Source organism: Scophthalmus maximus, chromosome 18, assembly GCF_022379125.1.
Source record: "Scophthalmus maximus strain ysfricsl-2021 chromosome 18, ASM2237912v1, whole genome shotgun sequence".
Classification (NCBI taxonomy): domain Eukaryota; kingdom Metazoa; phylum Chordata; class Actinopteri; order Pleuronectiformes; family Scophthalmidae; genus Scophthalmus; species Scophthalmus maximus.
In genome coordinates, this window is record NC_061532.1 from 19,995,001 (window position 1) to 20,022,500 (window position 27,500).

The window sequence follows — 27,500 nt, forward strand, 5'->3', positions numbered from 1 at the left end:
ACATGAAAAATATATTTTTAAAAAGAAAATTGTTAGAACTTTGCTGGCGGACGTTTTGGGAAACGCAGCCACTGTGTGTTGTGATTGGCTGCTCACTGTGATGTCATCAGAAGCTCACGCCCTCTTGTTCCCAGCCCGGGTCGCTCTGAGAGGAGAGAGGGTCCACAAACATAACCCCCCCACTGAGTGCCCCGGGGTGCAGAACAAGCACTCCCTCAGCAGCCGAGCTAACGTGGAGCGAAAAGTCCAAATGTGACCTGATGTGTTGAACTCCCTGAGGCGACTCAGAAACATCTGAACGTACAGTAACAGAAGTTATAGACTCCGCCCCCTCTGTCCGCTCAGCTGTCCATCAGACACACAAACTCTGGTCGCTCGCCATCGGAGCATCGGAGATTGTTTCACACACACACACACACACACTTATGAAATAACGTTCATAATCCCTGGTTTTCATCCTGACACGACAGAAGAAGTCATAGTTTCAGTCGGACCTGATATATCTGGAGAAATGATCGTTGAGTTTTTATAATCTAATCCTCAGCGAGCGATAGTAACAGTTAATCCTCCGCCGTCATTCATCAACGACACGTTTGTTTTGTTCCTGGTGCCAAAAAAATACTTTCAAAAACTCGAAAAAAATGTAAAAATTGTTTTTCGTTTTTTGGCAAAGTTTCACGTGATACAAGTTATGAATTTATTTCCTCCAGATGCTGAACAGTTACTCAGACTGCACAGCTGCAGAGGATTTGTTCATCTTGTCCACAAAAAGCAGCTGGAATGACTTCAACACACACACACACACACACACACACACACACACACACACACACAACAACAAATCATGGATCCTCCACGAAAAGAATTCTGACTTGACCCATTATGGTTTGTGAGCATCACTTAGTGATTTCACGTTCACATGCCTCATTCTTTACTGCAAACTCTGCCAGGTGCAGTGTTGACCAATGAAAAGATCGCTGTCAATCGCTGACTTCTTAGAGAGTCCCATTGTTTTATTTGACGTACATTGTACGCTGGCAGGGATTATGGACTTAGAATGTTTGGTAAAATAAAACAATATCACAAAGAACTAGTTCCAGTCCAGAAGCACCATTAAAATAAAATTAAAATAAAAACCTACGTGAGGTCTTTGACTTCCATGTTGCCGGCCCACACAGACAGACAGACAGACAGACAGAGAGACAGACAGACAGACAGACAGAGAGACAGACAGACAGACAGACAGACAGACAGACAGAGAGACAGACAGACAGACAGACAGAGAGACAGACAGACAGACAGACAGACAGACAGAGAGACAGACAGACAGACAGACAGAGAGACAGACAGACAGACAGACAGAGAGACAGACAGACAGACAGAGAGACAGACAGACAGACATACAGACATACAGACAGACAGACAGACAGAGACAGACAGACAGACAGACAGAGAGACAGACAGACAGACAGAGAGACAGACAGACAGACAGACATACAGACAGACAGACAGACATAGAGACAGACAGAGACAGACAGACAGACAGAGAGAGACAGACAGACAGACAGACAGACAGAGAGACAGACAGACAGACAGACAGACAGACAGAGAGACAGAAAGACAGACAGACAGACAGACAGACAGACAGACAGACAGACAGAGAGACAGACAGACAGACAGACAGACAGACAGACAGACAGAGACAGACAGAGAGAGAGACAGAGAGAGAGGCAGACAGACAGACAGACAGACAGACAGAGAGAGAGACAGACAGACAGACAGACAGAGAGAGAGACAGACAGACAGACAGACAGACAGAGAGACAGACAGAGAGAGAGACAGACAGACAGACAGACGTCACGTTCACGAACTTCGGACAGAAGTGGAAGCTCAGTAATCATCACCATGGCAACCAAGCCAAACAGCGGAGCATCTGCTGAATGACTCGTGAGGTCGTCACTTCCTGACGGATCTGAGTGACAGCAGAGTTCCTGACATCGACCAGATCGCAGCGAGTCTGAACCGACGCGTCGACAGTTATTCGACGTGACGTGTGGTTTGTCTGCGTCGCCTCGTCCAGGATGCTGACGGCTCGCAGACCTTCAGTCTGTCAATCTGAGACCTTCAGTCTGTCAATCTGAGACCTTCAGTCTGTCAATCTGAGACCTTCAGTCTGTCAATCTGAGATCTTCAGTCTGTCAATCTGAGACCTTCAGTCTGTCAATCTGAGACCTTCAATCTGTCAATCTGAGACCTTCAGTCTGTCAATCTGAGACCTTCAGTCTGTCAATCTGAGATCTTCAGTCTGTCAATCTGAGACCTTCAATCTGTCAATCTGAGACCTTCAGTCTGTCAATCTGAGACCTTCAATCTGTCAATCTGAGACCTTCAGTCTGTCAATCTGAGATCTTCAGTCTGTCAATCTGAGATCTTCAGTCTGTCAATCTGAGACCTTCATTCTGTCAATCTGAGATCTTCAGTCTGTCAATCTGAGACCTTCAGTCTGTCAATCTGAGATCTTCAGTCTGTCAATCTGAGATCTTCATTCTGTCAATCTGAGATCTTCAGTCTGTCAATCTGAGACCTTCATTCTGTCAATCTGAGATCTTCAGTCTGTCAATCTGAGACCTTCATTCTGTCAATCTGAGATCTTCAGTCTGTCAATCTGAGACCTTCAGTCTGTCAATCTGAGATCTTCAGTCTGTCAATCTGAGATCTTCATTCTGATCCACGATGCACAACTGGCCACTTTGTGATATTTGTCTTATTGTTTCTCGTGAACAGATGAAATGATGAACTAAATCAGACATGTCTCAGTGACAGATTCTGTGAGTGTGTCCGGTCGCTGATCCAAATAAAAATCCAGATTGAGCAGATTTGAAAGTGGTTTCACGAGGCGACTGTTGTCAGGAGGGATCGTGTGTGAGCGTCTCTGCTCCGAGCTCGGTCAACAGCGATCCGTCGATCTCATGGTTTCCAGATGTGTGATGTCAGAGGGTCCATCCATCACCACCAGAGGATTTCCGGGGTCTTTCCTGCGTCCCTCCCTTCAGCTTCCCTCTGTACTGAGGTGCACTCTGGAAGGGAAGACAAATGGTCCGTCTCTGTGGAGGGACACTGGGACCAGAACAAACATGGACAGGTCAAAGCAGCAGGACGCGACCACATGCAGCGTCCCTGTGGAGCCGGGCCGTGAGCGTCCGGGACGCAGGGACCGGGGGGGGTCTCCGACCTACTGATGGAGATGTTGGAATATTGTCTGTCATAACGTGCAGCTGTCACAGGAACACTCACAGTGAACATGTTCTCCTTGTTTCATCTCAACGGTTTCAGAGTTTTAAACTGATTGAAATCCCAGACTCAACTTTAAATTCAGGACGACTTCCTCAACGGACGACGTGGAGTTTTTTTGGCCTAATCACACTCCGACCTCCAGCCGGTGTTTGGAGGATCGTGCTCTCGGGGGTGAGGTGCTGCCGCAGGTGAAGGAGTGAGGAGAGGATGTGTGGAGGTGACGAGGGAGCTGAGCTGGAAGGCAAAGCTTTGATTCATCAGTCCATCTACATCCAGATCCTTAGATTTGGTCGTAAGAACGAGTTTTCTATTGGGCGGCAGGATGCGAGGAGATCCAGAGGAGAGAGGAGTCTTGTGATCAGGACCCTCGGGATGGGAGGAGACCCCAGGGAACACCAGAAGTTGCTGGATGGATCTTATATCCAGAGAAGGTCTGAGGATTAACCCACTGTCACTGTGACCCGACCTCGGACAAGTGGAAGAAAAGTGATGGATTCTCAAAACAAGAAATGCAAACAGCTGCAACTTCTGGAGCGTCATAAACATGTGGACGGAGTTGTGAAAGTTCAAACCGTCTTTTGACAGACACACCTACACTGTTCGTTTCAACGTGGACTCTCTCCGGCTCTTCCATTGGTCAGTGCTGTTCTGGGTGTAGCTTGCTCATTGGCTGACCCCTCCCGATCAAAACACCCATTCAGCGACACAGTGAAATGAGCAGGATCCCGCTTCGCCCGGCGCGTTGCGTTCCTTGTCTGAGCTCTCACCTGAGCCACCGACGCGACTTCCTCTGGTTCCACAGGACGTGGCCTCACTTCAGAGGAGCAGAGTATCTGAGCGTCAGCCGTGAGCGTCCGTGTGCTTCCCATCCTACCGTCTTCAGTCCAACCAAGTCTACGTGCAGCTGATCCCCGGGCGAGAGCCGAGTGCTCTCCACATCCTCATGGACGCTCTCAGCACTCGTCTCTCTGCAGCAGGTATGCACATATTTTGAAAAGTGATCTCGGGATTAAGTGGAAAATTAAATCCAAATATGCTTTAATAAATGAGGCTGCTGCTGCTGCGGAGCCTCGACGTGACCCGGCCTGGTGCTATTATGTGTTGGCTCACGGAGAAAGAAGAGCGACTGCATCTGGAACAGAGAAGAAACTCAGCAGACAACAACAAGCAGATTGACTGGCATGGGGTCAGAGGTCAGAGGTCAGAGGTCAACACTGCACTGAGGGTTTTTATTTATTCATTTTTAAATCTGAATCAAAGAACCTGCAGCTTCTGACTCTGGAGATGAAAAAATCTGAACAGACTCACAGTAACGAGGAACATGGACCTGTCTGTCTGACTGTCTGATGGAACGTGGACCTGTCTGTCTGTCTGTCTGACTGATGGAACGTGGACCAGTCTGTCTGTGTGTCTGTCTGACTGATGGAACGTGGACCTGTCTGTCTGTCTGTCTTACTGATGGAACGTGGACCTGTCTGTCTGACTGATGGAACGTGGACCTGTCTGTCTGTCTGTCTGACTGATGGAACGTGGACCAGTCTGTCTGTGTGTCTGTCTGACTGATGGAACGTGGACCTGTCTGTCTGTCTGTCTGACTGATGGAACGTGGACCTGTCTGTCTGACTGATGGAACGTGGACCTGTCTGTCTGTCTGACTGTCTGATGGAACGTGGACCTGTCTGTCTGTCTGTCTGTCTGTCTGTCTGTCTGTCTGTCTGACTGATGGAACATGGACCTGTCTGTCTGTCTGTCTGACTGATGGAACGTGGACCTGTCTGTCTGTCTGTCTGACTGATGGAACGTGGACCTGTTTGTCTGTTTGTCTGACTGACGGAACCTGGACCTGTCCGTCTGTCTGAGAGTCATTCTGACTGTCTGTCTGTCTGTCTGTCTGTCTGTCTGTCTGACTGACTGACTGACTGACTGTGTGTCTGTCTGTCTGTCTGTCTGATGGAACGTGGATCAAGAAAGAATCGATGAAATGAGGGTGTGGCTCTGGACAAAGGGGGCGGAGCCTGAACTGTCGTGAGACAGGAGTTTTAAAAACATTTTCACTGATTCACAGAATAATTCACGAGACGTTAATTGACTGACTCCGTGACGAGAGGTGATTCGACGACTGGTTGAGCCAATCAAATTATTTTTTTCGGGAAGCAGAAACCTGATCGGTTCTCAAGAATGAATTTCAGGTCTTATGATCTGGACCAAATCTTAACCCACGAGACTTAAGGTCTTTATCCTCTCATCATGAGACTTGATTGAGGAATTTGGGTCCAATAATAACAGAGCTCGTGGAGATGAAAATCTTTGTCTGTTCAAATATTGTTTGTGGCGTCACATCCTCACTCTTTTTTTCTTTTTTGGGGGGGGGCTCTTGAGTGTCTGGATACACTGCAAAAATGAAACGGTTAGGAAAGAAGAAGAACTCAATCTGCTATGTTTAGAAGAGAATCACCTGAAGGAGAATCCACTGCTCCACCGGTTCTGAGGGATTCAAACACCACGTTACTGTACAATGTAAATAATAAATGGACTGTACTCGTATAGAACGTTTCTATATGTCTAAAGTCACATTGACCCTGAAGAGACAACAGATAAGATTCAGAAGACAAACATCTCACTCACATTTTAACTACGCCTTCTTTTATATCGTCATTTTGACGCCAGTTACTTTTGGCCACGATGAACATTTGACTTTGGATCGTTTAAACGCTCTCTTTTTATTCTCTTGGTAAGTATTAACTGTGTGTGTGGTTTTTCATGCGGTGGATTAATGATGAACTTCCCTCTACATGTGAATGTGTTAACATGCCACTTTAATAATGCCATTAATACTTGATGAAGGAGTTGACATCAGGTGAACGATCGTGTCCTAATCCTTGTGTCTTCGTGTGTCTTTGTTCCCTGGACGCAGACAAACACTTCTCCAGCCACACGAGTCCCAAGTGCGTCTCTTCGTCCTCCTCCGAGATGGAGCCCAACTCCTCCTCTTCCTCCTCCTCCTCCATCCTCCCCGTCAGCCAGATGATCGACAAGGTGAAAGGTTACTGCTCCACGCGCTCCGACAACTTCTACAAAAACATCATCATGTCCGACAGCTTCGCCCACAGCACCAGGTTCTAGGCCCGTTCCTCGCCTCGCGCTCTGGAACTGCAGGGTTCTTCTGGAATTATTGTGTGACGTCGTCTGTTGAGGTTTTCAATATGAAGGGGGCCAGTTGAATCTGCCACCACGTTACTTAAGGATTCACTTGCCCATCGTTCTAGAACCTTCTGTGCTCTGGAACCACGATGACATGCTAGAACTCTCCATCAGGCTCAGCTGCAGAGGAGGGGGGTAGAACTCCGTGGACCATCTCCAGAGCCCGTCCAACATTCTGGAATCCTGCGCGTGACGGATCTGAACTCCTTGAGAGCCTCTCTCTGTTCTGGAACCTATCTAGAACTATGTGTCACTCTCTGCCAGAAAGAACAGAGGCCTCTGATATTCTAGAACCTAGCCACTTCTCAGCTAACATTCTACTACCCTCCGACATTCCAGAGCCACATTCAAGAACCCTCCAACGTTCACGAACAGTGTGTTTTCTAGAAAGCTCTGACATTTTAGAATTTGACGGCATTCTAGAGCCGTCGGACATTTGAGAACCCTCCAACATACTGGAACAATCTGTGTTTTCTAGAACCCTTTGACATTTTATTAACATCTGACATTCTAAAACCGTCCAACATCTTAAAACCGTCATACATTCAAAACCTTCCAACATTCTAGAACCTTCCAACATTCTAGAACCTTCCAACATTCAAAACCTTCCAACATTCTAGAACCTTCCAGCATTCAAAACCTTCCAACATTCTAGAACCTTCCAACAGTCTAGAACCTTCCAACATTCAAAACCTTCCAACATTCTAGAACCTTCCAACATTCAAAACCTTCCAACATTCTAGAACCTTCCAACAGTCTAGAACCTTCCAACAGTCTAGAACCTTCCAACATTCAAAACCTTCCAACATTCTAGAACCTTCCAACAGTCTAGAACCTTCCAACAGTCTAGAACCTTCCAACATTCAAAACCTTCCAACATTCTAGAACCTTCCAACATTCTAGAACCTTCCAACATTCTTGAACCTTCCAACAGTCTAGAACCTTCCAACATTCTAGACCCTCCAGTCTGAAAGAACCTGTCGCTAGTTGAAAATGTTATTTTTCTTTCATCGTGTATGTTGTTGGCAGATGCAGCTCTCCGGCCTCCACTCAAATTTTATTCGGACAGATTTGCAAAAATAAATTCCAGATTTTTTACTTTATCTTGTCATCAGAAGTCACAAGGTGCTGGAGGTGTTCTGACCCGACCCAGAAACACCATCGTCTTATCTTTGTATGAAAGGATTTGAAGCAAACGGTTGAAAACCCTGATTTCAAATGAAAGTGAGGTTCATCGCAGACGGGGTCCCGGGTTACGTGTTGCCGGGTCACGTGTTGCCTGGTTACGTGTTGCCTGGTTACAGGCCGGTCAGAGGACCTGCGTGTGAATCCATGGGATCAGATCAGATTATGTAGAGAACGGACTGAGCTGACGGCGAAACTCAGAGGAAATGAAAAGGAAGGATCAACACAAGGTGGGAAGTCGGAGGAAAAAGAAGAAAAAAAGTGAGCTGTTATGTTTTGGTGTTTTTTTAATACTGCGATGTGCGCGTGTGTGTGAGTGTGTGTGCGGAGCCACGTTCCCGTGTCAATATCTCCACTCACTGACTCGACACACTCCGCTGCCCGAGACGTCACGGCGACAGAAATCACAGCTCTGAGGAAAACGTACACAAACACCAAGGGGCTTTTTGGCCCAAACCAACTCAGAGATTGTTTGAACAAATTTAAAATCCTGTACTAATGTATCTTCTCCTGAACGACACTGTCTCCCTGACAACCCCACGATCAGCGTCCTGCAGCAGATTCTCTCGTTGACCTCCTCCGGTTTGAACTTTGTCCCGTAAGAGACTGACGGGTTTTTTTCCCACTTACCAACAGGGATTCACTGGCGAGTCGATGATTCGGTGGTTTGAGGATAAATGATAAAAAGCCGAGCTGATACCCGTGGCTGCTGAAGCTCAGCTCTGTGCGCGTCAGCCAAGGTTTAGCATTTCGAGGAAGTCGTCATTGTTTGGCAGCAGCTTCGCTGTTTTCAAGGAGGAGACGCGTCAGTGTTGAAATAAATGTAGCTTTGTTTTTTACGAGAGCAAATAGAAGTCGTAGCATGAATAAGAGCGCAGCTGACAGTTCAGGCAAATTACACACAAATATTAAACGCAACACGTCTTTCCAGAAACTATGTCGTGATGACTGTGGATCCTCTGCAGGTTCGTCTCAGTGGACAGTTCCCAGTGGAATCTGTGGAAAGTCTGTGGATTAATCTTCAGGAATCAGAACGATGTTTTCTGAATCGACGCCAACGATGTCACTTGTATTTGAATTATTCGAGCACGTTGAGAGAAGTTCCCTCCGTGTCACCTGCTCTGGGGGCGGGGTTTGGAAGCACGCAGACAAAACAGGCAATAAGAAAAGAAGTTTTATTTTTTGAGATTAATGGAAACTGAGGCTTTAATGGCAACTGCGTGTACAGTGGGGACCAACGCTATGAGCCATTCAACTTCATTATTTATCGACAGCCGAACATTCGGCTCAGATGGGAACTCGTGGACTCGGTGTCCTGATGGTGAAGGAATTCTTCTCCACACGTTTGGACCATCCAGAGAATAAATGACTCTGCAGCCAGCGTTCCTCCCGGGACCAGCTGGGACTGTTTGAACAACAGACGAGTGAATAAAGATGGACGAAAGTGAAATCTCAGATTCAGCGTTGTTTCGATCGGACAGCGGAGGGTTTTTGATAAATGAATGTTTCTACGTTTGGCGGAAACAAGAAGACTTGCTTTGCTCCTTGAGCTCTGGTTGTCAACAACACACGGTTGAAAACGTTCTTCTCATTCTCGGTTTTGTTTTTCGAACACGAGCCGTTTATCGTGTGGTTGAACTTGAATTTATCTTCTGGACGCTCAGTTTCTCTGCGTCTGTTCCGTTTGAGCTGAATCTCCGTGTAGCTCGTCTGGAGTGAGAGGTGAACGCTGGCGGACGAACACAGCGATCTGTCTGAGCTCTTTCAAACCTGAGGTTTTTCGACTCTGGATCTTTTCTTTGATTTCGACTCGTCAACTGTTGGCTCGCCGGACTTCCACTGTCCACGCGCAGCCAACTGGGCTCAACACACGGCCGGTTGAGAAGCGAGTCACGCACTGCGCCGGCCGTCCCAGAGTGGCAGAAGAATGTGCTGTTCCTCCCTTGATTGAGCCCATTTGGCAGCTCAGGGGCATAGCTGCGTTGTGCCGGGGTTCAGCCCGAGGGTGGAATTGACAGTTCCTGGCCGCAAACACAAAGCAGCAACGACTGCTGCGAATTCCAAACAGACGCGTGAATCCTGACATCTGAGACCCGCTTACATACGTGAACATGAGAGTATTTCATATGATACCAGACAAATCCTGAGCAAAGTGGTTGACATTCAGACATCCAGGCTCTCGGCACAGACCCCAGGAATCCCGTCAGCTGGGGCCAAAAGAAACCTGGAACCTCCGACGCACAGCGAACCCAACACAGAGCGAGAGTTTGTACATTAGCACAACCGCAAAAACGCTGTCAGCCACTGCTGGGAACAAGCTAACACGCTAACAAACAACTTATATAATAGCAGACGCTCACTTCACTTGCTAGTTGCTGCTTTTGGTGCGAACAGACTCGTCCTAGCACAAGCAGCAGCGGTGGTGGGCGGGGCCTAAGGCTACGACGCCTTCAGATGGACCTCACGAGCTCCGATGCTAACGTTAACGTTTCCCTCGGCGTCCAGAGGCTACAAAGACCGAGGCCTCGGCCTTTTCTGAGCACGTGAGCAAACATGTGCCACTCAGCCACGCGGAGCTGTGGGCGGGACTGTGGGCGGGGCTACGGGCTCATTGGAGGCTGCACTAGATCTGGAATTTCCCAACGAGGAAGCAAATGTAGATGTGAAGGTTTTTTTTCCACCAGGGAGGTTTTGTTTTCATCTGCGCTCATCTCTTTGTGGGCAGAAATATGCAAGAACTACTGAACCCGATTTCCATGACCTTGTGTGAAAGGGGGTGGGGCCTGACCCAAGGAATGACCCAGTCAATTTTTTGTGGATCCAGGAATTTAAATTACCACTTGGCGAGTTAGGACGCGCTGCGCTCGGCGGAGGTGAACACACTTCTCAGTTTGTCCTGTTGGCAAAACAAGAGTTTGAAAAAGGCCTTGAACAGGAACTCTGTCGATTTTCTTTTTGCAATGATTAAAATTGTTCTCTATGAGCATCACAGATATTTCTGGACAATATCTGAAGGTGAAAACAGGCTGAACAGTTGGAAACACTTACGTCCAACTCTTTTATTCCAGTTTGTTAATCTGGCGCCTCTGAAACATCTCTGATGGCTGCATCACATGGAAGAGGGTCATATTGTGAATAACAGTATCTGATTATGATTGGTTGTATGTGGCCCGGTTCTGGTTTCACGTGCTCTCTGGCAGCTGAGCGCTCGCTCGCTCAGACACGTGAACAGATGAAATAACTCGACTTGACTGTTCGGACATGAACAGTTGATCTGATGCGGTGACGAGGTCAAACCTCACGACGCCGCCGCCGCCGCGACTCAGCCACATGGTCTCTGATGATGATTATTAGAAGGTTTGATTTCATCCTGACTGAACCACACTGCATCGTTCCCAGACCCCGAACTCTGTCCATCATCTGCTTCTCTTCACTTCCAATGTACATGCTCCTCTTAATTTAAACATTTCTACAGTAACTGTGTCGAGTTGAGGAACATTGTACCAAATGTTTCCATGAGGATTGTAACTGATCTCTGCTTTCATTGTTGTTTGGCATTTGTATTATTATTATTATATGATGATGATGATGATGATGATGATGATGTAAACTCTCTTGTGCGCTCGGCGATGTTGTTGTTGTTGTTGTTGTTGTTGTTGGATTGTTTGTCAGTGATGTTGTTGTCATCCAGCATCTCAACATTAAAGGGAATTTAAAGCAAAGTGTCGTTCTTCTGTCTCTAACATCTCTGACATGTTTTCACGTTCTCTTCCTGGAGAAGGAGATTTCTGTTCAAACGATCCTGTTCAAGGTAGCGCACGGCGGCGGCTTCATCCAGATCACTGGCAGTTAAAGCCCTCAAGTCACTGGAGTCTCCTCCACTGGCTTCAACATCTCTTCTTCTTCTTCTTCTTCTTCTCAGGAAAACGAGACGTGTACTCGTGATGAATCTTTGGAGGAAGAGTGTTTTTGTTCTCCTGGATTATTAGTGTGGAAGGACGAGGGCAGACGGCCGGTCGCACCTTTGTCTGCAGACAGGAAGTGAGTTGAACTGCCACCTGTCCTCTCTCCTGACGTCAACCTGCACCACACAGGTCCAGTTCCAGGAGGTCATCTGATCGTGTCATGTTGATCACATGTAATCCATTACTACACAACCCTGGACACTAGCCACTCTGCTCTTCTGTCTTGAGTTGAGTCAATAAAATGATTTACTGGCTTTGTGGTTTGTTTCCATAGGAGTTCACTTAACAACCAATGAAGCAGCTTTGAAAACTAGCTGTTGTCTTTTTACGAGAACGAGTCCAGATCTGTCCGTAGCTGTGGCAGGATGCCCGGAGCTTTACGAGAGTTTCATTGTTTTCTACATGTCGTGATGGAAATGAATATTCATATTCATATTTTTGGCCATTTCCAGGCTCATGTTTTTTATTTGGGAATATACGAGAACATGTTTACATGCTGTAATGTTTGACATCTGTCAACATCTGTCAGCTGGCCCCGCTCCTTCGTGGCTGGTCAAGAGTCGATCAGCTGTGAATATAAAACTAGATGGAGCAGCTCTTAAACTCATGATCGTTGGAGTCTGATGCTGAAAGTCAGTGAAAAGGTCCAAAAACATTTTATCACACAATGTTAATCAAACCCAGAATCTTTCAAGATCCACACCCAAATGTTATGAGTCTTTCTTGCTCCGTGTCCAACTTCCACAAGTTTACTGGAAATCTGGAGTTTTTGTGTAATTCTGCTGACAAAGGACCGAAGGAGAGAAGGAGCGAAGGAGCGAAGGACCGAAAGAGAGAAGGAGCGAAGGAGAGAAGGAGCGAAGGACCGAAGGAGAGAAGGAGCGAAGGAGAGAAGGAGCGAAGGAGAGAAGGTGCGAAGGACCGAAGGAGAGAAGGAGAGAAGGAGCGAAGGACCGAAAGAGAGAAGGAGAGAAGGAGCGAAGGAGCGAAGGACCGAAGGAGAGAAGGAGAGAAGGAGCGAAGGACCGAAAGAGAGAAGGAGAGAAGGAGCGAAGGACCGAAAGAGAGAAGGAGCGAAGGAGAGAAGGAGCGAAGGACCGAAGGAGAGAAGGAGAGAAGGAGCGAAGGACCGAAAGACCGAAAGAGAGAAGGAGAGAAGGAGCGAAGGAGCGAAGGACCGAAAGAGAGAAGGAGCTACAATTCAGAACCTGCTACAATCAGCAGATCATAATCCCAAAGGCAAACAACAGATTAAATACAGAAATGATCTGTTCTTCATGGTAGACTCAGTGAGTGTTGTTAAGAAACCAAACAATAATTGTGCGCCGCTACTAAAGTCAATCAGTATTGTCCATTTGTTATTTCCAGTACTGAACCTAAATAACTTTGACCGCAGATAAACGCTTCACAAAACTTCCACATGTCCTCAGTGTTGTAAAATATGAACGTGACGACCCACCCATTCTGCCTCCTCTCTACTGAACGGTCCAACACTTCTGCCTCCTCTCTACTGAACGGTCCAACACTTCTGCCTCCTCTCTACTGAACGGTCCAACACTTCTGCCTCCTCTCTACTGAACAGTCCAGGACTTCTGCCTCCTCTCTACTGAACGGTCCAGGACTTCTGTCTCCTCTCTACTGAACGGTCCAACACTTCTGCCTCCTCTCTACTGAACGGTCCAGGACTTCTGCCTCCTCTCTACTGAACGGTCCAACACTTCTGCCTCCTCTCTACTGAACGGTCCAACACTTCTGCCTCCTCTCTACTGAACGGTCCAACACTTCTGCCTCCTCTCTACTGAACGGTCCAACACTTCTGCCTCCTCTCTACTGAACGGTCCAACACTTCTGCCTCCTCTCTACTGAACGGTCCAACACTTCTGCCTCCTCTCTACTGAACGGTCCAACACTTCTGCCTCCTCTCTACTGAACGGTGCAGGACTTCTGCCTCCTCTCTACTGAACGGTCCAGGACTTCTGCCTCCTCTCTACTGAACGGTCCAACACTTCTGCCTCCTCTCTACTGAACGTTCCAACACTTCTGCCTCCTCTCTACTGAACGGTCCAGGACTTCTGCCTCCTCTCTACTGAACGGTCCAACACTTCTGCCTCCTCTCTACTGAACGGTCCAACACTTCTGCCTCCTCTCTACTGAACGGTCCAGGACTTCTGCCTCCTCTCTACTGAACGGTCCAACACTTCTGCCTCCTCTCTACTGAACGGTCCAGGACTTCTGCCTCCTCTCTACTGAACGGTCCAGGACTTCTGCCTCCTCTCTACTGAACGGTCCAACACTTCTGCCTCCTCTCTACTGAACGGTCCAACACTTCTGCCTCCTCTCTACTGAACGGTCCAGGACTTCTGTCTCCTCTCTACTAAACGGTCCAGGACTTCTGCCTCCTCTCTACTGAACGGTCCAGGACTTCTGCCTCCTCTCTACTGAACGGTCCAACACTTCTGCCTCCTCTCTACTGAACGGTCCAGGACTTCTGCCTCCTCTCTACTGAACGGTCCAGGACTTCTGCCTCCTCTCTACTGAACGGTCCAGGACTTCTGCCTCCTCTCTACTGAACGGTCCAACACTTCTGCCTCCTCTCTACTGAACGGTCCAGGACTTCTGCCTCCCGTCTATGGAACGATCTAGGACTCCACTTTGTCCTATGGAAAAGAGCGGGAAACCAGTGTCTCCCTTAAGCTGCACCAACAATACTATAACTTCTATTCTTATAAACACAATACATTCCCTCATTTAGGATACACAGTATATATTCATTAATGTATATATACATTGTACATGAACTTCAAATAAGATTCATTCTGGAGTATATCCCTGCTGTTTAAATGTGAAAATGGTGAATATCTACTTCTACACCTTAACTATAAATCTTTCTTTCAACTCCAACAATGAGCTGATGTCAGTTTGTTTGTTCGTGTGCTTGTTTGAACGGATTTTAGGTAAACTTGGTGGGAGGGTGGAACACGGAGCAAAAAAAGAATACATGAAATGTTGAAGTGGATCTTGACAAAGGGGGCGGAGCCAGGACTTCTTTATCAACAATCTCTTAGGTTTAGAACTTTGTCCACATGAACATGACGGATCTAGTGCCGATCCAGAATCTGTCAGACAGGGCGTTGTTTGACATTTCTGTCCATCTGGTCTTTTGCTCGCACATCTGGAAAACTCTTCAGTTTATCGGCTTCACACATGGCATGTGTATTGTTATGGGCCTAAGGAATTGCAGTGTTGAATTTGGTTCGATTTAGACATTCGGTGCTTTATGGTCTGTGTGACTGTAAATGGACCATAATGTACAAAATGAGCTTCATGCATTGAAGAAGACTTGAATCATGAACTCTCATAGAGAGTCTGCTGGTCAGGACACAGGCTTCACACACTTCAGCATTGGACCCGGTGACAATACGTCCAGTTTTATTAGGCGTCTATGTTCAGGACGAGGGAAACTGAAATCCGCAAGTTTTAGTTCCACATTCCTGCAGCTGGTGTGATTCTGATGTCGACTGTGTCGGTGCTGTTTCAACTGGTGTCCACAGGAATGAAGATCTGAGCTCTGGCGATATTCGAGCTTCACTGTACTGAGATGAGTTGGAGGTGTTGTGCGAGGTGCGGGGGTGGGAGTGGGCGCTGTTCGGCATTCTGAGGACGGGAGGTGTGTAGGTGTCTCCAGCCTCCGAGCGTCTGCTGCCGGCCTCAGACTGTGTGATGTGGTGCGGTCTCCAGCTGAATCCCACCGGCTCACCGTTGAAACGCAGCAACAAAGGAAAACAGGCAGGACGACTTCCTGGATGGAAGCAGCCTCACTTAAACCCCGAGAGTTAATTACACGAGTCCAGATGGAGCAGTCAGCCCCGGGCCAGACGACCACAGATTCCCTCCTGTGGCACGTTCGAGTGCATGCCTGCGCCACTCTGTGTTTTCAATTATTCACATGAACAGATTCTGAAAGTGCTCAGTAGCTGAGGAAAAGATATTTTTCCAGCGCAGGAATCTGTTTGAGCCTCAGAGGAGAACGAGCTGCAGCCAGAATCGCTGAGGAAGAATTAACAGAACATTGACCTGCATCATGTGTCAAAGAGAGAAAAAAATAGAAATGAGACTTTGGAGAAAGTGGAGAAGAGGCGAGATCAGTGATCGTCTTTATATACAGTCAGTGATCGTCTTTATATACAGTCAGTGATCGTCTTTATATACAGTCGCTGATCATCTTTATATACAGTCGCTGATCGTCTTTATATACAGTCAGAGATCGTCTTTATATACAGTCAGTGATCGTCTTTATATACAGTCAGTAATCGTCTTTATATACAGTCACTGATCGTCTTTATATACAGTCACTGATCGTCTTTATATACAGTCAGTGATCGTCTTTATATACAGTCAGTGATCGTCTTTATATACAGTCAGTGATCGTCTTTATATACAGTCAGTGATCGTCTTTATATACAGTCAGTAATCGTCTTTATATACAGTCAGTGATCGTCTTTATATACAGTCTCTGATCGTCTTTATATACAGTCAGTGATCGTCTTTATATACAGTCAGTGATCTTTATATAGTCACTGATCGTCTTTATATACAGTCACTGATCGTCTTTATATACAGTCACTGATCGTCTTTATATACAGTCACTGATCGTCTTTATATACAGTCACTGATCGTCTTTATATACAGTCAGTGATCGTCTTTATATACAGTCAGTGATCTTTATATAGTCACTGATCGTCTTTATATACAGTCACTGATCGTCTTTATATACAGTCACTGATCGTCTTTATATACAGTCAGTGATCGTCTTTATATACAGTCAGTGATCGTCTTTATATACAGTCACTGATCGTCTTTATATACAGTCACTGATCGTCTTTATATACAGTCTATAAGTCGGGCATAACAGGACCTGCAGCCCACAATATTTTCCAGACCCAGTTGACCTGGTGGGTTCTGGGTCGACCCGTGAATCACTAGAAAGAATGATAAGAATAATAATGACATATATATATATATATATATGTCACAACAATCCACTTCTCATTCTGGAGGTCAGAGGTTCATGAACGCAGCGTGGCGGTGAGGACGGATGATTTACTGATGAGCAGAGAGATTCCCATGTGACTGGAGAATAACAACCCACAGGAGGCCTGAGGAGTCGTATTTCATCCTAACCACAACTTTTGGACAAAGATCATCATCATCATCATCATCTTCATTCTTCTACAGGACCTAGCAACCCGCCCGGAGACGCCCTGAAGGAATGCAGCCACCCCCCAGCTGTCAGTCACACCTGTATTAATCACCGTGGGGAAAACCTCCGTCCTGTGGAATCCGGATCCTCACAGAGATTGGTGCCACGTGAACAACTCCCTCCCGGGTCGCAGCCTCTTCACCCGGACATTTCTGATCCCTGTGAATTCCCTCCTCAGCTTCAGGGTCTTTTCCTGTTTATTTTCAAATTCTTGATTCTTTTGTCCTCTTCATGATCCAGACGCGGCTCCGAGTGAACACGTGACTCCGGCCAGCGGCCGCAGAGTCGGACGGGGTGCGTTGGCACCAGCAGACGGGAATCTCCTCCGAAGAATTCGCCCGGCGGACAGTAAATGTGAGGATTTACAGACAGAATTAGATGGTTCTCATACTCTGACGTGAGTGACGTGAGTGACGTGAGTGACGTGAGTGACGGGGACCAGAGGGAACGAGTCGTGTTAATTAAAGGTTTGAACTCGACTGTTTGTAAAAGGAGAAAATGATGAAGCGGCTGGAGGGGATGGGGAGGGGTAATTATTGGGGGTAATTATATCCCCACCCTCCGACACCCTGCCCCCTCCAGGAACAATGAGACATTCATGTTCTGTCATCGATCCATCTCACGGGAGGGAATGTTGATGAAGAACCAGACACAACGAAGTTCAGACGAATCCTGACGTTTTCCATCATCCAGTCAGAAACACTCTCGTCATAGATTTGAACATTTATTGCAACAAATGGAAACACAGTTATGCTTGGTGCTGACGGCTCCGCTCTCAATAACGCTCCTGCATCCTGCCAGCAGCGTGTTAGGCCAAGACAGGGAGAGCAATGCAGAAGTCCCCCCATGGGCCTACGGGAGTGGGCCCACACTCTTTGAGACGTGTTAGCACTCACGTAGCGAGGCGGAGGCTGGAGGAGGAGGAGAGCTGCCAGCAGCCGCGGCGTGTGACAGCGTTGGTGTGCAGAGATCAGTGCGTCATATTTAAATGAACCATGGCTGTGATTGGTTTGTGACTCATGGCAATTGTTCAATCAGCGGGCGTATGAGTACCGTGTCCTGCAGGAACCAACCGACGCTTCATATGGTTCACTGAGCGCCGTGATCGACAGGTCGACATGCAGAACCTGCAACCACTTGTGAACCAGATGTCTCCAGGATTTAAAGGGACAATGCCCTCAAAATCATTATCGTCCACCAATCTGTCAATCATCATCGACCTGTCAATCAGTCAACTTGTCCGTCTGTCTGTCCACATGCCCTTCTATTGATCTGTCATCTATCAACATCTATGGATCATCCACCTGTTGATCCGTCCACCTTGGCCTCTGTTGACAGACCCGTGTCCCGTGTCTCTGATCAGACAGAGTTCAATGAATTTAAAGGCGTCTGTCTGTGGTTCGTTCTGAACCTGTCTGAGACCAAGAGGACAGACGACAGACGACAGGACAGAAGCAGGAACAGACGTGTGATCAGTGGGTTCTGTCCATGTTTGTCATTCACGTCGACCGGAGGAGTTTCTCGTCGTCTGGTCGTCAAACCTTTAACGACGTGTTAATGTTTGGTTTCGCTGACGCACAGAAACAACCTGGTTCTGGGACGATGGTGCTTTGGGATTAAAAGGACGTCTCTGGTTAGGGTCGGGGAGCCGTGCAGCGAGCGGTCTGACTCCTCCCTCCTCCTGGAACTCCTCCCCCCGCGGCCCCTCACTTCCTCCTCTGATCCCCGTGACTCCAACACGACGTCGTCGTCACTTCACCCGCTTCCATCAGCTGATCCAGGATCTGGATCGTGATGGATGACGGACACGTCGCCATCGTTGTTCATGTTTTGTGAAAACTTTTATTTTATAGAATTAACAGTTCAGAAAAGATCTGTTTAAATATTAATAATTACTCAAAGTTCTACAACGTGACGTACAATAAACCGTCAAATATCAAGCCTCAGCTACATTTCTCTGATAGTCACTGACATATTCATTTTAAATGTGTGTTGGTGTTGACTCCTCCCCCATGTGAGTCACTGGTCAGTTGGATTAGTTTGATGTTCACGTCCTGCCTCTCTCCTCCTCCCTTGTTTCTTTTCCCTTTCTCTTCACCTACTCCTCTTGCTCTGAGCGTCTCCTCCGTCATTATCTCACCTCCGCCTCTGTGATGTAATTGCACTGTCGTGTCTCGGGCAACGGGAGCGACGGGCTGTTGTCCCAGTTTCCCTGTGCCCTCTGATGACCTCATTGTGAATTGTCTTTCTGCAGCTGAAAGAGATTAACAGAGAGAAAGACGATCTATCACAGCGCGAGTGTCTCGAGTGTCGGGACGAACACGACACCAGGAGAAAGATCGCTGGGACCTTTTGTTACTGAAACATAAACCTGACCTTCACGTTGCACGACTGCGTCTCTGACGTCTCTGAGTCGAAGGCATCAAGCCTCAGAGATGAAACTCGTCTCCGCTGCAGAAGAACCATGGCTTGATGAAAAAGACTCGAAAGAAAGTGAAGAGTGAAAATTCCTTTCATGTCCCATCAAGACGTCCGTCTCCCAGGCAACGATTTCCAGCTCCGCCTTTTTCCCCCCAAATTGTAATACCAACATAAAACAGACGGAGGTGAAAAGCTCCTTGGCGGCGGTGACAATGTTCAGTGAGTTCATCGAGCGTTGGACAGCTAGCAGTTTCCCTCCGCTTCCAGTCTTTATGCTAAGCTAAGCTAACAACAAGGTTACTCCCGCTCCACCTGAACGTCTCATTCAGTGCGTGAACCTCCTGAGAGGTGGAACTGTTCCAGTGACCATCAGGATCCAGTCCCACGTCAGTCGCGTCTCGTCTTCTCACTTCCTGTTTGCAGCTCAGGACGCCGTTTTCACCTCACAAGATCTGGTCGAGCAATTTTGGGGGAAACCCGAAAGAGTCTCCGTCTGGAGTCGACCTCGGATCTGTAACGCAGATGTTTGGATTGTCCTCATTAATCTGAACAGATTAACAACAGACTCAGAGTCAGAGAGACAGACAGGCAGAGAGACAGACAGGCAGAGAGACAGACAGAGAGAGAGAGAGACAGGCAGAGAGACAGACAGAGAGAGAGAGAGAGATACAGGCAGAGAGACAGACAGGCAGAGAAACAGACAGGCAGAGAGACAGACAGAGAGAGAGAGAGAGAGAGACAGCCAGAGAGAGAGAGAGACAGCCAGAGAGTGAGACAGGCAGAGAGACAGGCAGAGAGACAGGCCTCCCTCCCCCTCCTCCTCTCTCTCTCCCTCCTCCTTCTCTCTCTCTCTCTCTCTCTCTCTCTCCCTCCTCCTCCTCCTTCTCTCTCTCTCTCTCTCTCTCTCTCTCCCTCCTCCTCCTCCTCTCTCCCTCCTCCTCTCTCTCTCTCTCCCTCCTCCTCCTCTCTCTCTCTCTCTCTCTCCCTCCTCCTCTCTCTCTCTCTCCCTCCTCCTCCTCTCTCTCTCTCTCTCCTCCTCTCTCTCTCTCCCTCCTCCTCCTCTCTCTCTCTCTCTCTCTCTCTCTCTCCCTCCTCCTCTCTCTCTCTCTCTCTCTCTCCTCCTCTCTCCCTCCTCCTCTCTCTCTCTCTCCCTCCTCCTCTCTCTCTCTCTCTCCCTCCTCCTCTCTCTCTCTCTCCCTCCTCTCTCTCTCTCTCCCTCCTCCTCCTCCTCTCTCCCTCCTCCTCTCTCTCTCTCTCCCTCCTCCTCCTCTCTCTCTCTCTCTCTCTCTCTCTCTCCCTCCTCCTCTCTCTCTCTCTCCCTCCTCCTCCTCTCTCTCTCTCTCTCCTCCTCTCTCTCTCTCCCTCCTCCTCCTCTCTCTCTCTCTCTCTCTCTCTCTCTCCCTCCTCCTCTCTCTCTCTCTCTCTCTCTCTCCTCCTCTCTCCCTCCTCCTCTCTCTCTCTCTCCCTCCTCCTCTCTCTCTCTCTCCCTCCTCCTCTCTCTCTCTCTCCCTCCTCCTCTCTCTCTCTCCCTCCTCCCCTCCTCCTCCTCCTCTCTCTCTCTCTCTCCTCCTCCTCCTCTCTCCCTCCTCCTCCTCTCTCTCTCTCCCTCCTCCTCCTCCTCTCTCTCTCTCTCTCTCTCTCTCCCTCCTCCTCCTCCTCTCTCTCCTCCTCCTCTCTCTCTCCCTCCTCCTCTCTCTCTCTCCCTCCTCCTCCTCCTCTCTCTCTCTCTCTCTCTCTCTCCCTCCTCCTCCTCCTCTCTCTCTCTCTCTCTCTCTCTCCCTCCTCCTCCTCCTCTCTCTCCTCCTCCTCTCTCTCTCTCTCCTCCTCTCTCTCTCTCCCTCCTCCCCTCCTCCTCCTCCTCTCTCTCTCTCTCTCCTCCTCTCTCTCTCTCCCTCCTCCTCCTCTCTCTCTCTCTCTCTCTCTCTCTCTCCCTCCTCCTCTCTCTCTCTCTCTCTCTCTCCTCCTCTCTCCCTCCTCCTCTCTCTCTCTCTCCCTCCTCCTCTCTCTCTCTCTCCCTCCTCCTCTCTCTCTCTCTCTCTCTCCTCCTCTCTCTCTCTCCCTCCTCCTCCTCCTCTCTCTCCCTCCTCCTCCTCTCTCTCCCTCCTCCTCCTCCCTCCTCCTCCTCCTCTCTCTCTCTCTCTCTCTCTCTCCCTCCTCCTCTCTCTCTCTCTCTCTCTCTCCTCCTCTCTCCCTCCTCCTCTCTCTCTCTCTCCCTCCTCCTCTCTCTCTCTCTCCCTCCTCCTCTCTCTCTCTCTCTCTCTCTCCTCCTCTCTCCCTCCTCCTCTCTCTCTCTCTCCCTCCTCCTCTCTCTCTCTCCCTCCTCCCCTCCTCCTCCTCCTCTCTCTCTCTCTCTCCTCCTCCTCCTCTCTCTCTCTCTCTCTCTCTCTCTCCTCCTCCTCCTCTCTCCCTCCTCCTCCTCTCTCTCTCTCCCTCCTCCTCCTCTCTCTCTCTCTCTCTCTCTCTCTCTCTCCCTCCTCCTCTCTCTCTCTCTCTCTCTCTCCTCCTCTCTCCCTCCTCCTCTCTCTCTCTCTCCCTCCTCCTCTCTCTCTCCCTCCTCCTCCTCCTCTCTCTCTCCCTCCTCCTCCTCCTCTCTCTCCCTCCTCCTCCTCTCTCTCCCTCCTCCTCCTCCCTCCTCCTCCTCCTCTCTCTCCCTCCTCCTCCTCTCTCTCTCTCCCTCCTCCTCCTCTCTCTCTCTCTCTCCCTCCTCCTCCTCTCTCTCTCCCTCCTCCTCCTCCTCTCTCTCTCTCTCTCTCTCTCTCCCTCCTCCTCCTCCTCTCTCTCCTCCTCCTCTCTCTCTCTCCCTCCTCCTCCTCCTCTCTCTCTCTCTCTCTCTCTCTCCCTCCTCCTCCTCCTCTCTCTCTCTCTCTCTCTCTCTCCCTCCTCCTCCTCCCCTCTCTCCTCCTCCTCTCTCTCTCTCTCCTCCTCTCTCTCTCTCCCTCCTCCTCCTCCTCTCTCTCCCTCCTCCTCCTCTCTCTCCCTCCTCCTCCTCCCTCCTCCTCCTCCTCTCTCTCTCTCTCTCTCTCTCTCTCCCTCCTCCTCCTCTCTCTACCTCCTCCTCCTCCCTCCTCCTCCTCTCTCTCTCTCTCCCTCCTCCTCTCTCTCTCTCTCCCTCCTCCTCCTCTCTCTCTCTCTCTCTCTCTCTCTCCCTCCTCCTCCTCCCTCCTCCTCCTCCTCTCTCTCTCTCCCTCCTCCTCTCTCTCTCTCCTCCTCCCTCCTCCTCCTCCTCCTCTCTCTCCCTCCTCCTCCTCTCTCTCTCCCTCCTCCTCCTCCTCTCTCAGTCAGTCTTCCTGCAGCTCTCGTCCCGTCAGGTCGTCGTCCTCGCTCCGTCTCGACTCTTCTCACCTGTGCCCGGTCCTGGTCGGATGGACTCTTCCCACCGGGACGTCTCTGTGTGAAAGGCTTGTGAATCACGACGCGCCGACACGTCCCTCCCCGGACCCGGACCCGGACCCTCGGGATGGACTTGTCCTTCTTCTGGCTCTTCTCCGCCGGACTGACGCTGTTCCTCCAGTTTGAAGGTGAATCCTCCTCCAGAGTCTGAACTGATGAAGGACGTGGACGCTTCTCTGACAGACAAAGAGATATAGATCTATATAGATATAGATCTATATAGATATATCTATATAGATCTATATAGATATAGACATATCTATATAGATCTAGATCTATATAGATAGATCTATATAGATCTATCTATATAGATATAGATCTATATAGATATAGATCTATATCTATATCTATATAGATATAGATCTATATCTATATAGATATCTATATGGATATATATCGATATATCTATATAGATATAGATATATATCTATATAGATATATCTATATAGATATAGATCTATATAGATCTATATAGATATAAATACATATAAATATAGATCTATCTCTATATAGATATATAGATATATCTATATCTATATAGATATAGATATATCTATATAGATATATACCGCATATTTATATTTATTCATATAAAAAAAATGGATGCAAAAATCTTTAAAAGTGTTTAAACACCAGAAACATGTTGGAGGGTTTGGGGGTTAAATAAAATGCATTGAGCATATTCAACAGGTACAAAACAAACATGATCATTATTTATAAATCATAGAAAAATTAAATTAAACATGAGAAAACCTGAGAGGAGTTATGTACTGATGAGTAATGTTATGTGTATTTATCTATCTATATATATAGATAGATAAATATTCCATATTTCAAAGACATCATCAAAACGTAATGAAGTAATCCTTGAGACCTTGACAAGTTTAATTCTACATTCTGGCGTCATGAACACGGAGCCTCAGACGTCCCAGATGTTCGTGAACGCACCAACTCACGATACAGTTGGTCGGTTTATCTCAGAGATGAGTGTGAACACATTCTAAAGCCTTGAACTTCCACTTTAGTTTCTTGGTTTTATCGTCTTCCCTCTGCGGCTGCTCAGTTTCCTCCAAACATTTCCAGTATGACATCACAGAGAAGTGGGCGTGTCCCTGCCGGAGGCTATCACATTTGAATACGTTGATTAATTAACGGATGTTTCAGAGATGATTATAAATAATCTTTAGATTCACAAACAGTGATAATCAAAAGAATTCCTCCGTCTTTTATGATTTGTTAAGTTTGTGACTGTAGCGTCTCATCACGTGGAGAATCCGGAATGTGTTCGTGTGATCTCGCCGCCAGCGGGTTTCTAGATTCCCGGCTGCTCCCGGGACGACGGAGGGTCCGACTGCAGCGACCCGTCGGCTCGACGTGAGAGTCGCACGTGGTCAGACGTCATGTCGCCCTGTGACCTGCGTGAGGCGCCGGCGTGTGGATTTTGCAGCTGTTCGTGCGCAGGACTGTCGTTGAACCTTCACAGGCGTGGGACAAGTTGCATTAAACCTGGACTCCCAGATGGGAACGTCTGTATATCCCGATGTCCCATCTGCTAACATGGAGGGGGTGAGGCTTATGGCCTATACTGCAGCCAGACACAAGGGGGCGGTGTATTTTGAAATTAGTTAAAATGGCGCCAGATGAAGGAGGACTCCCTGGTGGCGGCGATGGCGGCTACATTTAAGAACCACAGTGACGCAGTGACGGTAGTTTGTGGCAGGAGAGGTGAATGTCACGCGATGACTCACCCAACGTCTTCTTTACTACTGGTTGTTGTCGAGAAGAAGAGTGAACTTACACGAGGTGCAGTGTAGTCGGTGTGTGGACGGACTGACGTCCTGAGGGGGTTCGCTGCCACTTGACTTGACCTGGTCATGATGAAATAGGGTTCGTGGTTTCCAGAGTCCTGACCAAACCCGAATCTGCTCATTTCCTCGTGTTCCTGCTCATTACTGTCACAGGGAACTACTTATTACTGAGGAGAACGTTTCTGTGCAGAACCGAGCACGCTGACTTCCTGTGCAGTTAAACTTTGTAGGGTTGTGCCTTCGTTAATGTAACGGCCTCAGGGGAATTTGCATGAGCACATTGTCTGTCAACATCTTGTCTGTCTTCATCTCGTCTGTCTTCATCTCATCTGTCTTCATCTCATCTGTCTTCATCTCTTCTGTCTTCATCTCATCTGTCTTCATCTCTTCTGTCTTCATCTCATCTGTCAACATCTCATCTGTCTTCATCTCGTCTGTCTTCATCTCATCTGTCAACATCTTGTCGGTCTTCATCTCTTCTGTCTTCATCTCATCTGTCTTCATCTCTTCTGTCTTCATCTCATCTGTCTTCATCTCTTCTGTCTTCATCTCATCTGTCAACATCTCGTCTGTCTTCATCTCATCTGTCAACATCTTGTCGGTGTTCATCTCTTCTGTCTTCATCTTGTCTGTCTTCATCTCTTCTGTCTTCATCTCGTCTGTCTTCATCTCATCTGTCTTCATCTCTTCTGTCTTCATCTCATCTGTCAACATCTCGTCTGTCTTCATCTCATCTGTCAACATCTCGTCTGTCTTCATCTCGTCTGTCTTCATCTCGTCTGTCTTCATGTCGTCTGTCTTCATCTCATCTGTCAACATCTTGTCGGTCTTCATCTCGTCTGTCTTCATCTCTTCTGTCTGCATCTCGTCTGTCAACATCTCGTCTGTCTTCATCTCGTCTGTCTTCATCTCATCTGTCTTCATCTCGTCTGTTATCATCTCGTCTGTCTGCATCTCGTCTGTCAACATCTTGTCGGTCTTCATCTCTTCTGTCTTCATCTCATCTGTCTTCATCTCTTCTGTCTTCATCTCATCTGTCTTCATCTCTTCTGTCTTCATCTCATCTGTCAACATCTCGTCTGTCTTCATCTCATCTGTCAACATCTTGTCGGTGTTCATCTCTTCTGTCTTCATCTTGTCTGTCTTCATCTCTTCTGTCTTCATCTCGTCTGTCTTCATCTCATCTGTCTTCATCTCTTCTGTCTTCATCTCATCTGTCAACATCTCGTCTGTCTTCATCTCATCTGTCAACATCTCGTCTGTCTTCATCTCGTCTGTCTTCATCTCGTCTGTCTTCATGTCGTCTGTCTTCATCTCATCTGTCAACATCTTGTCGGTCTTCATCTCGTCTGTCTTCATCTCTTCTGTCTGCATCTCGTCTGTCAACATCTCGTCTGTCTTCATCTCGTCTGTCTTCATCTCATCTGTCTTCATCTCGTCTGTTATCATCTCGTCTGTCTGCATCTCGTCTGTCAACATCTCGTCTGTCTTCATCTCATCTGTCTTCATCTCATCTGTCTTCATCTCGTCTGTTATCATCTCATCTGTCTTCATCTCGTCTGTCTTCATCTCATCTGTCAACATCTCGTCTGTCTTCATCTCGTCTGTCTTCATCTTGTCTGTCTTCATCTCATCTGTCAACATCTTGTCTGTCTTCATCTCGTCTGTCTGCATCTTGTCTGTCAACATCTCGTCTGTCTTCATCTCATCTGTCTTCATCTCTTCTGTCTTCATCTCATCTGTCAACATCTTGTCGGTCTTCATCTCGTCTGTCTTCATCTCGTCTGTTTACATCTCGTCTGTATTCATCTCGTCTGTCTTCGTCTCGTCTGTATTCATCTCATCTGTCTTCATCTCATCTGTCTTCATCTCGTCTGTCTGCATCTCGTCTGTCTGCATCTCGTCTGTCTTCATCTCGTCTGTCAACATCTCGTCTGTCTGCATCTCGTTTGTCTTCATCTCGTCTGTCTTTGTCTCGTCTGTCTGCATCTCGTCTGTCTTCATCTCATCTGTCTTCATCTCATCTCTCAACATCTCGTCTGTCTTCATCTCGTCTGTCTGCATCTCGTCTGTCTGCATCTCGTCTGTCTTCGTCTCGTCTGTCTTCATCTCGTCAACATCTCATCTGTCTTCATCTCGTCTGTGTTCGTCTCGTCTGTCTTCATCTCGTCAACATCTCATCTGTCTTCATCTCATCTGTCAACATCTTGTCTGTCTTCATCTCGTCTGTCTGCATCTCGTCTGTCTTCATCTCGTCTGTCTTCATCTCGTCTGTCTTCGTCTCGTCTGTCTTCATCTCGTCTGTCAACATCTTGTCTGTCTTCATCTCGTCTGTCTTCGTCTCGTCTGTCTGCATCTCGTCTGTCTTCATCTCGTCTGTCTTCATCTTGTCTGTCTTCATCTCGTCTGTCTGCATCTCGTCTGTCTTCATCTCGTCTGTCTTCATCTCGTCTGTCTTCGTCTCGTCTGTCTTCATCTCGTCAACATCTCGTCTGTCTTCATCTCGTCTGTCTTCGTCTCGTCAACATCTCGTCTGTCTTCATCTCATATGTCTCTGTCTCGTCTGTCTTCATCTCATCTGTCAATCATCTTTGATGTTTGTCTCCATTCTTCAACTGACAGTCGAATCAAACGTTATCGTCACGCACAACGAGAGGAGAGACCGGTGTGATGAAGGCCCCATCCTAACCTTCAGTTTCAAGATTAATCATACTGTTTCTTAGCAACAGTAACTAGGCAGAACAGCATCTGCCAGGCTTTGTGTTTGGCGGGTGAAGAGTCTGGTGGGTGGGGTGAGTCTGTAGCTCCGTCCGGAGCCAAACACACCAGACACAAGTGTAAGTGATTGATTAGACGATGTGTTTTGGGGTTTTTCTTGTTCTTGCAGGCTCACAGGACGTGTTGTTCTGGTGGGCGACAGGCTGTGTTAAGGAAAGTGTCCACTGTGCAGGAACTGGTCCTTTTAACAAATACAAC

The 27,500-nt window shown here is 47.9% G+C and overlaps 2 protein-coding genes across 3 annotated transcripts in view; both read left to right on the forward strand.

Annotated features, from left to right (window-relative positions):
• Positions 1 to 11,402, forward strand: part of adgrg6 (adhesion G protein-coupled receptor G6) — a 57,463-nt gene extending 46,061 nt beyond the window's left edge. For both annotated transcript variants that reach the window (XM_047328592.1, XM_047328593.1), the window contains one exon: positions 6,209 to 11,402. In XM_047328592.1, the coding sequence (XP_047184548.1) occupies positions 6,209 to 6,417 (209 nt within the window). In that variant the 3' untranslated portion in view covers positions 6,418 to 11,402. The remainder of the gene's footprint in view (positions 1 to 6,208) is intronic.
• An 11,175-nt stretch (positions 11,403 to 22,577) lies between these two features.
• si:ch211-202p1.5 (uncharacterized protein LOC103909337 homolog) overlaps positions 22,578 to 27,500 on the forward strand; it is a 16,533-nt gene continuing 11,610 nt past the window's right edge. Inside the window, exon 1 of the mRNA XM_035617324.2 lies at positions 22,578 to 22,844. Within this exon, the coding sequence (XP_035473217.1) occupies positions 22,784 to 22,844 (61 nt within the window). The 5' untranslated portion in view covers positions 22,578 to 22,783. The remainder of the gene's footprint in view (positions 22,845 to 27,500) is intronic.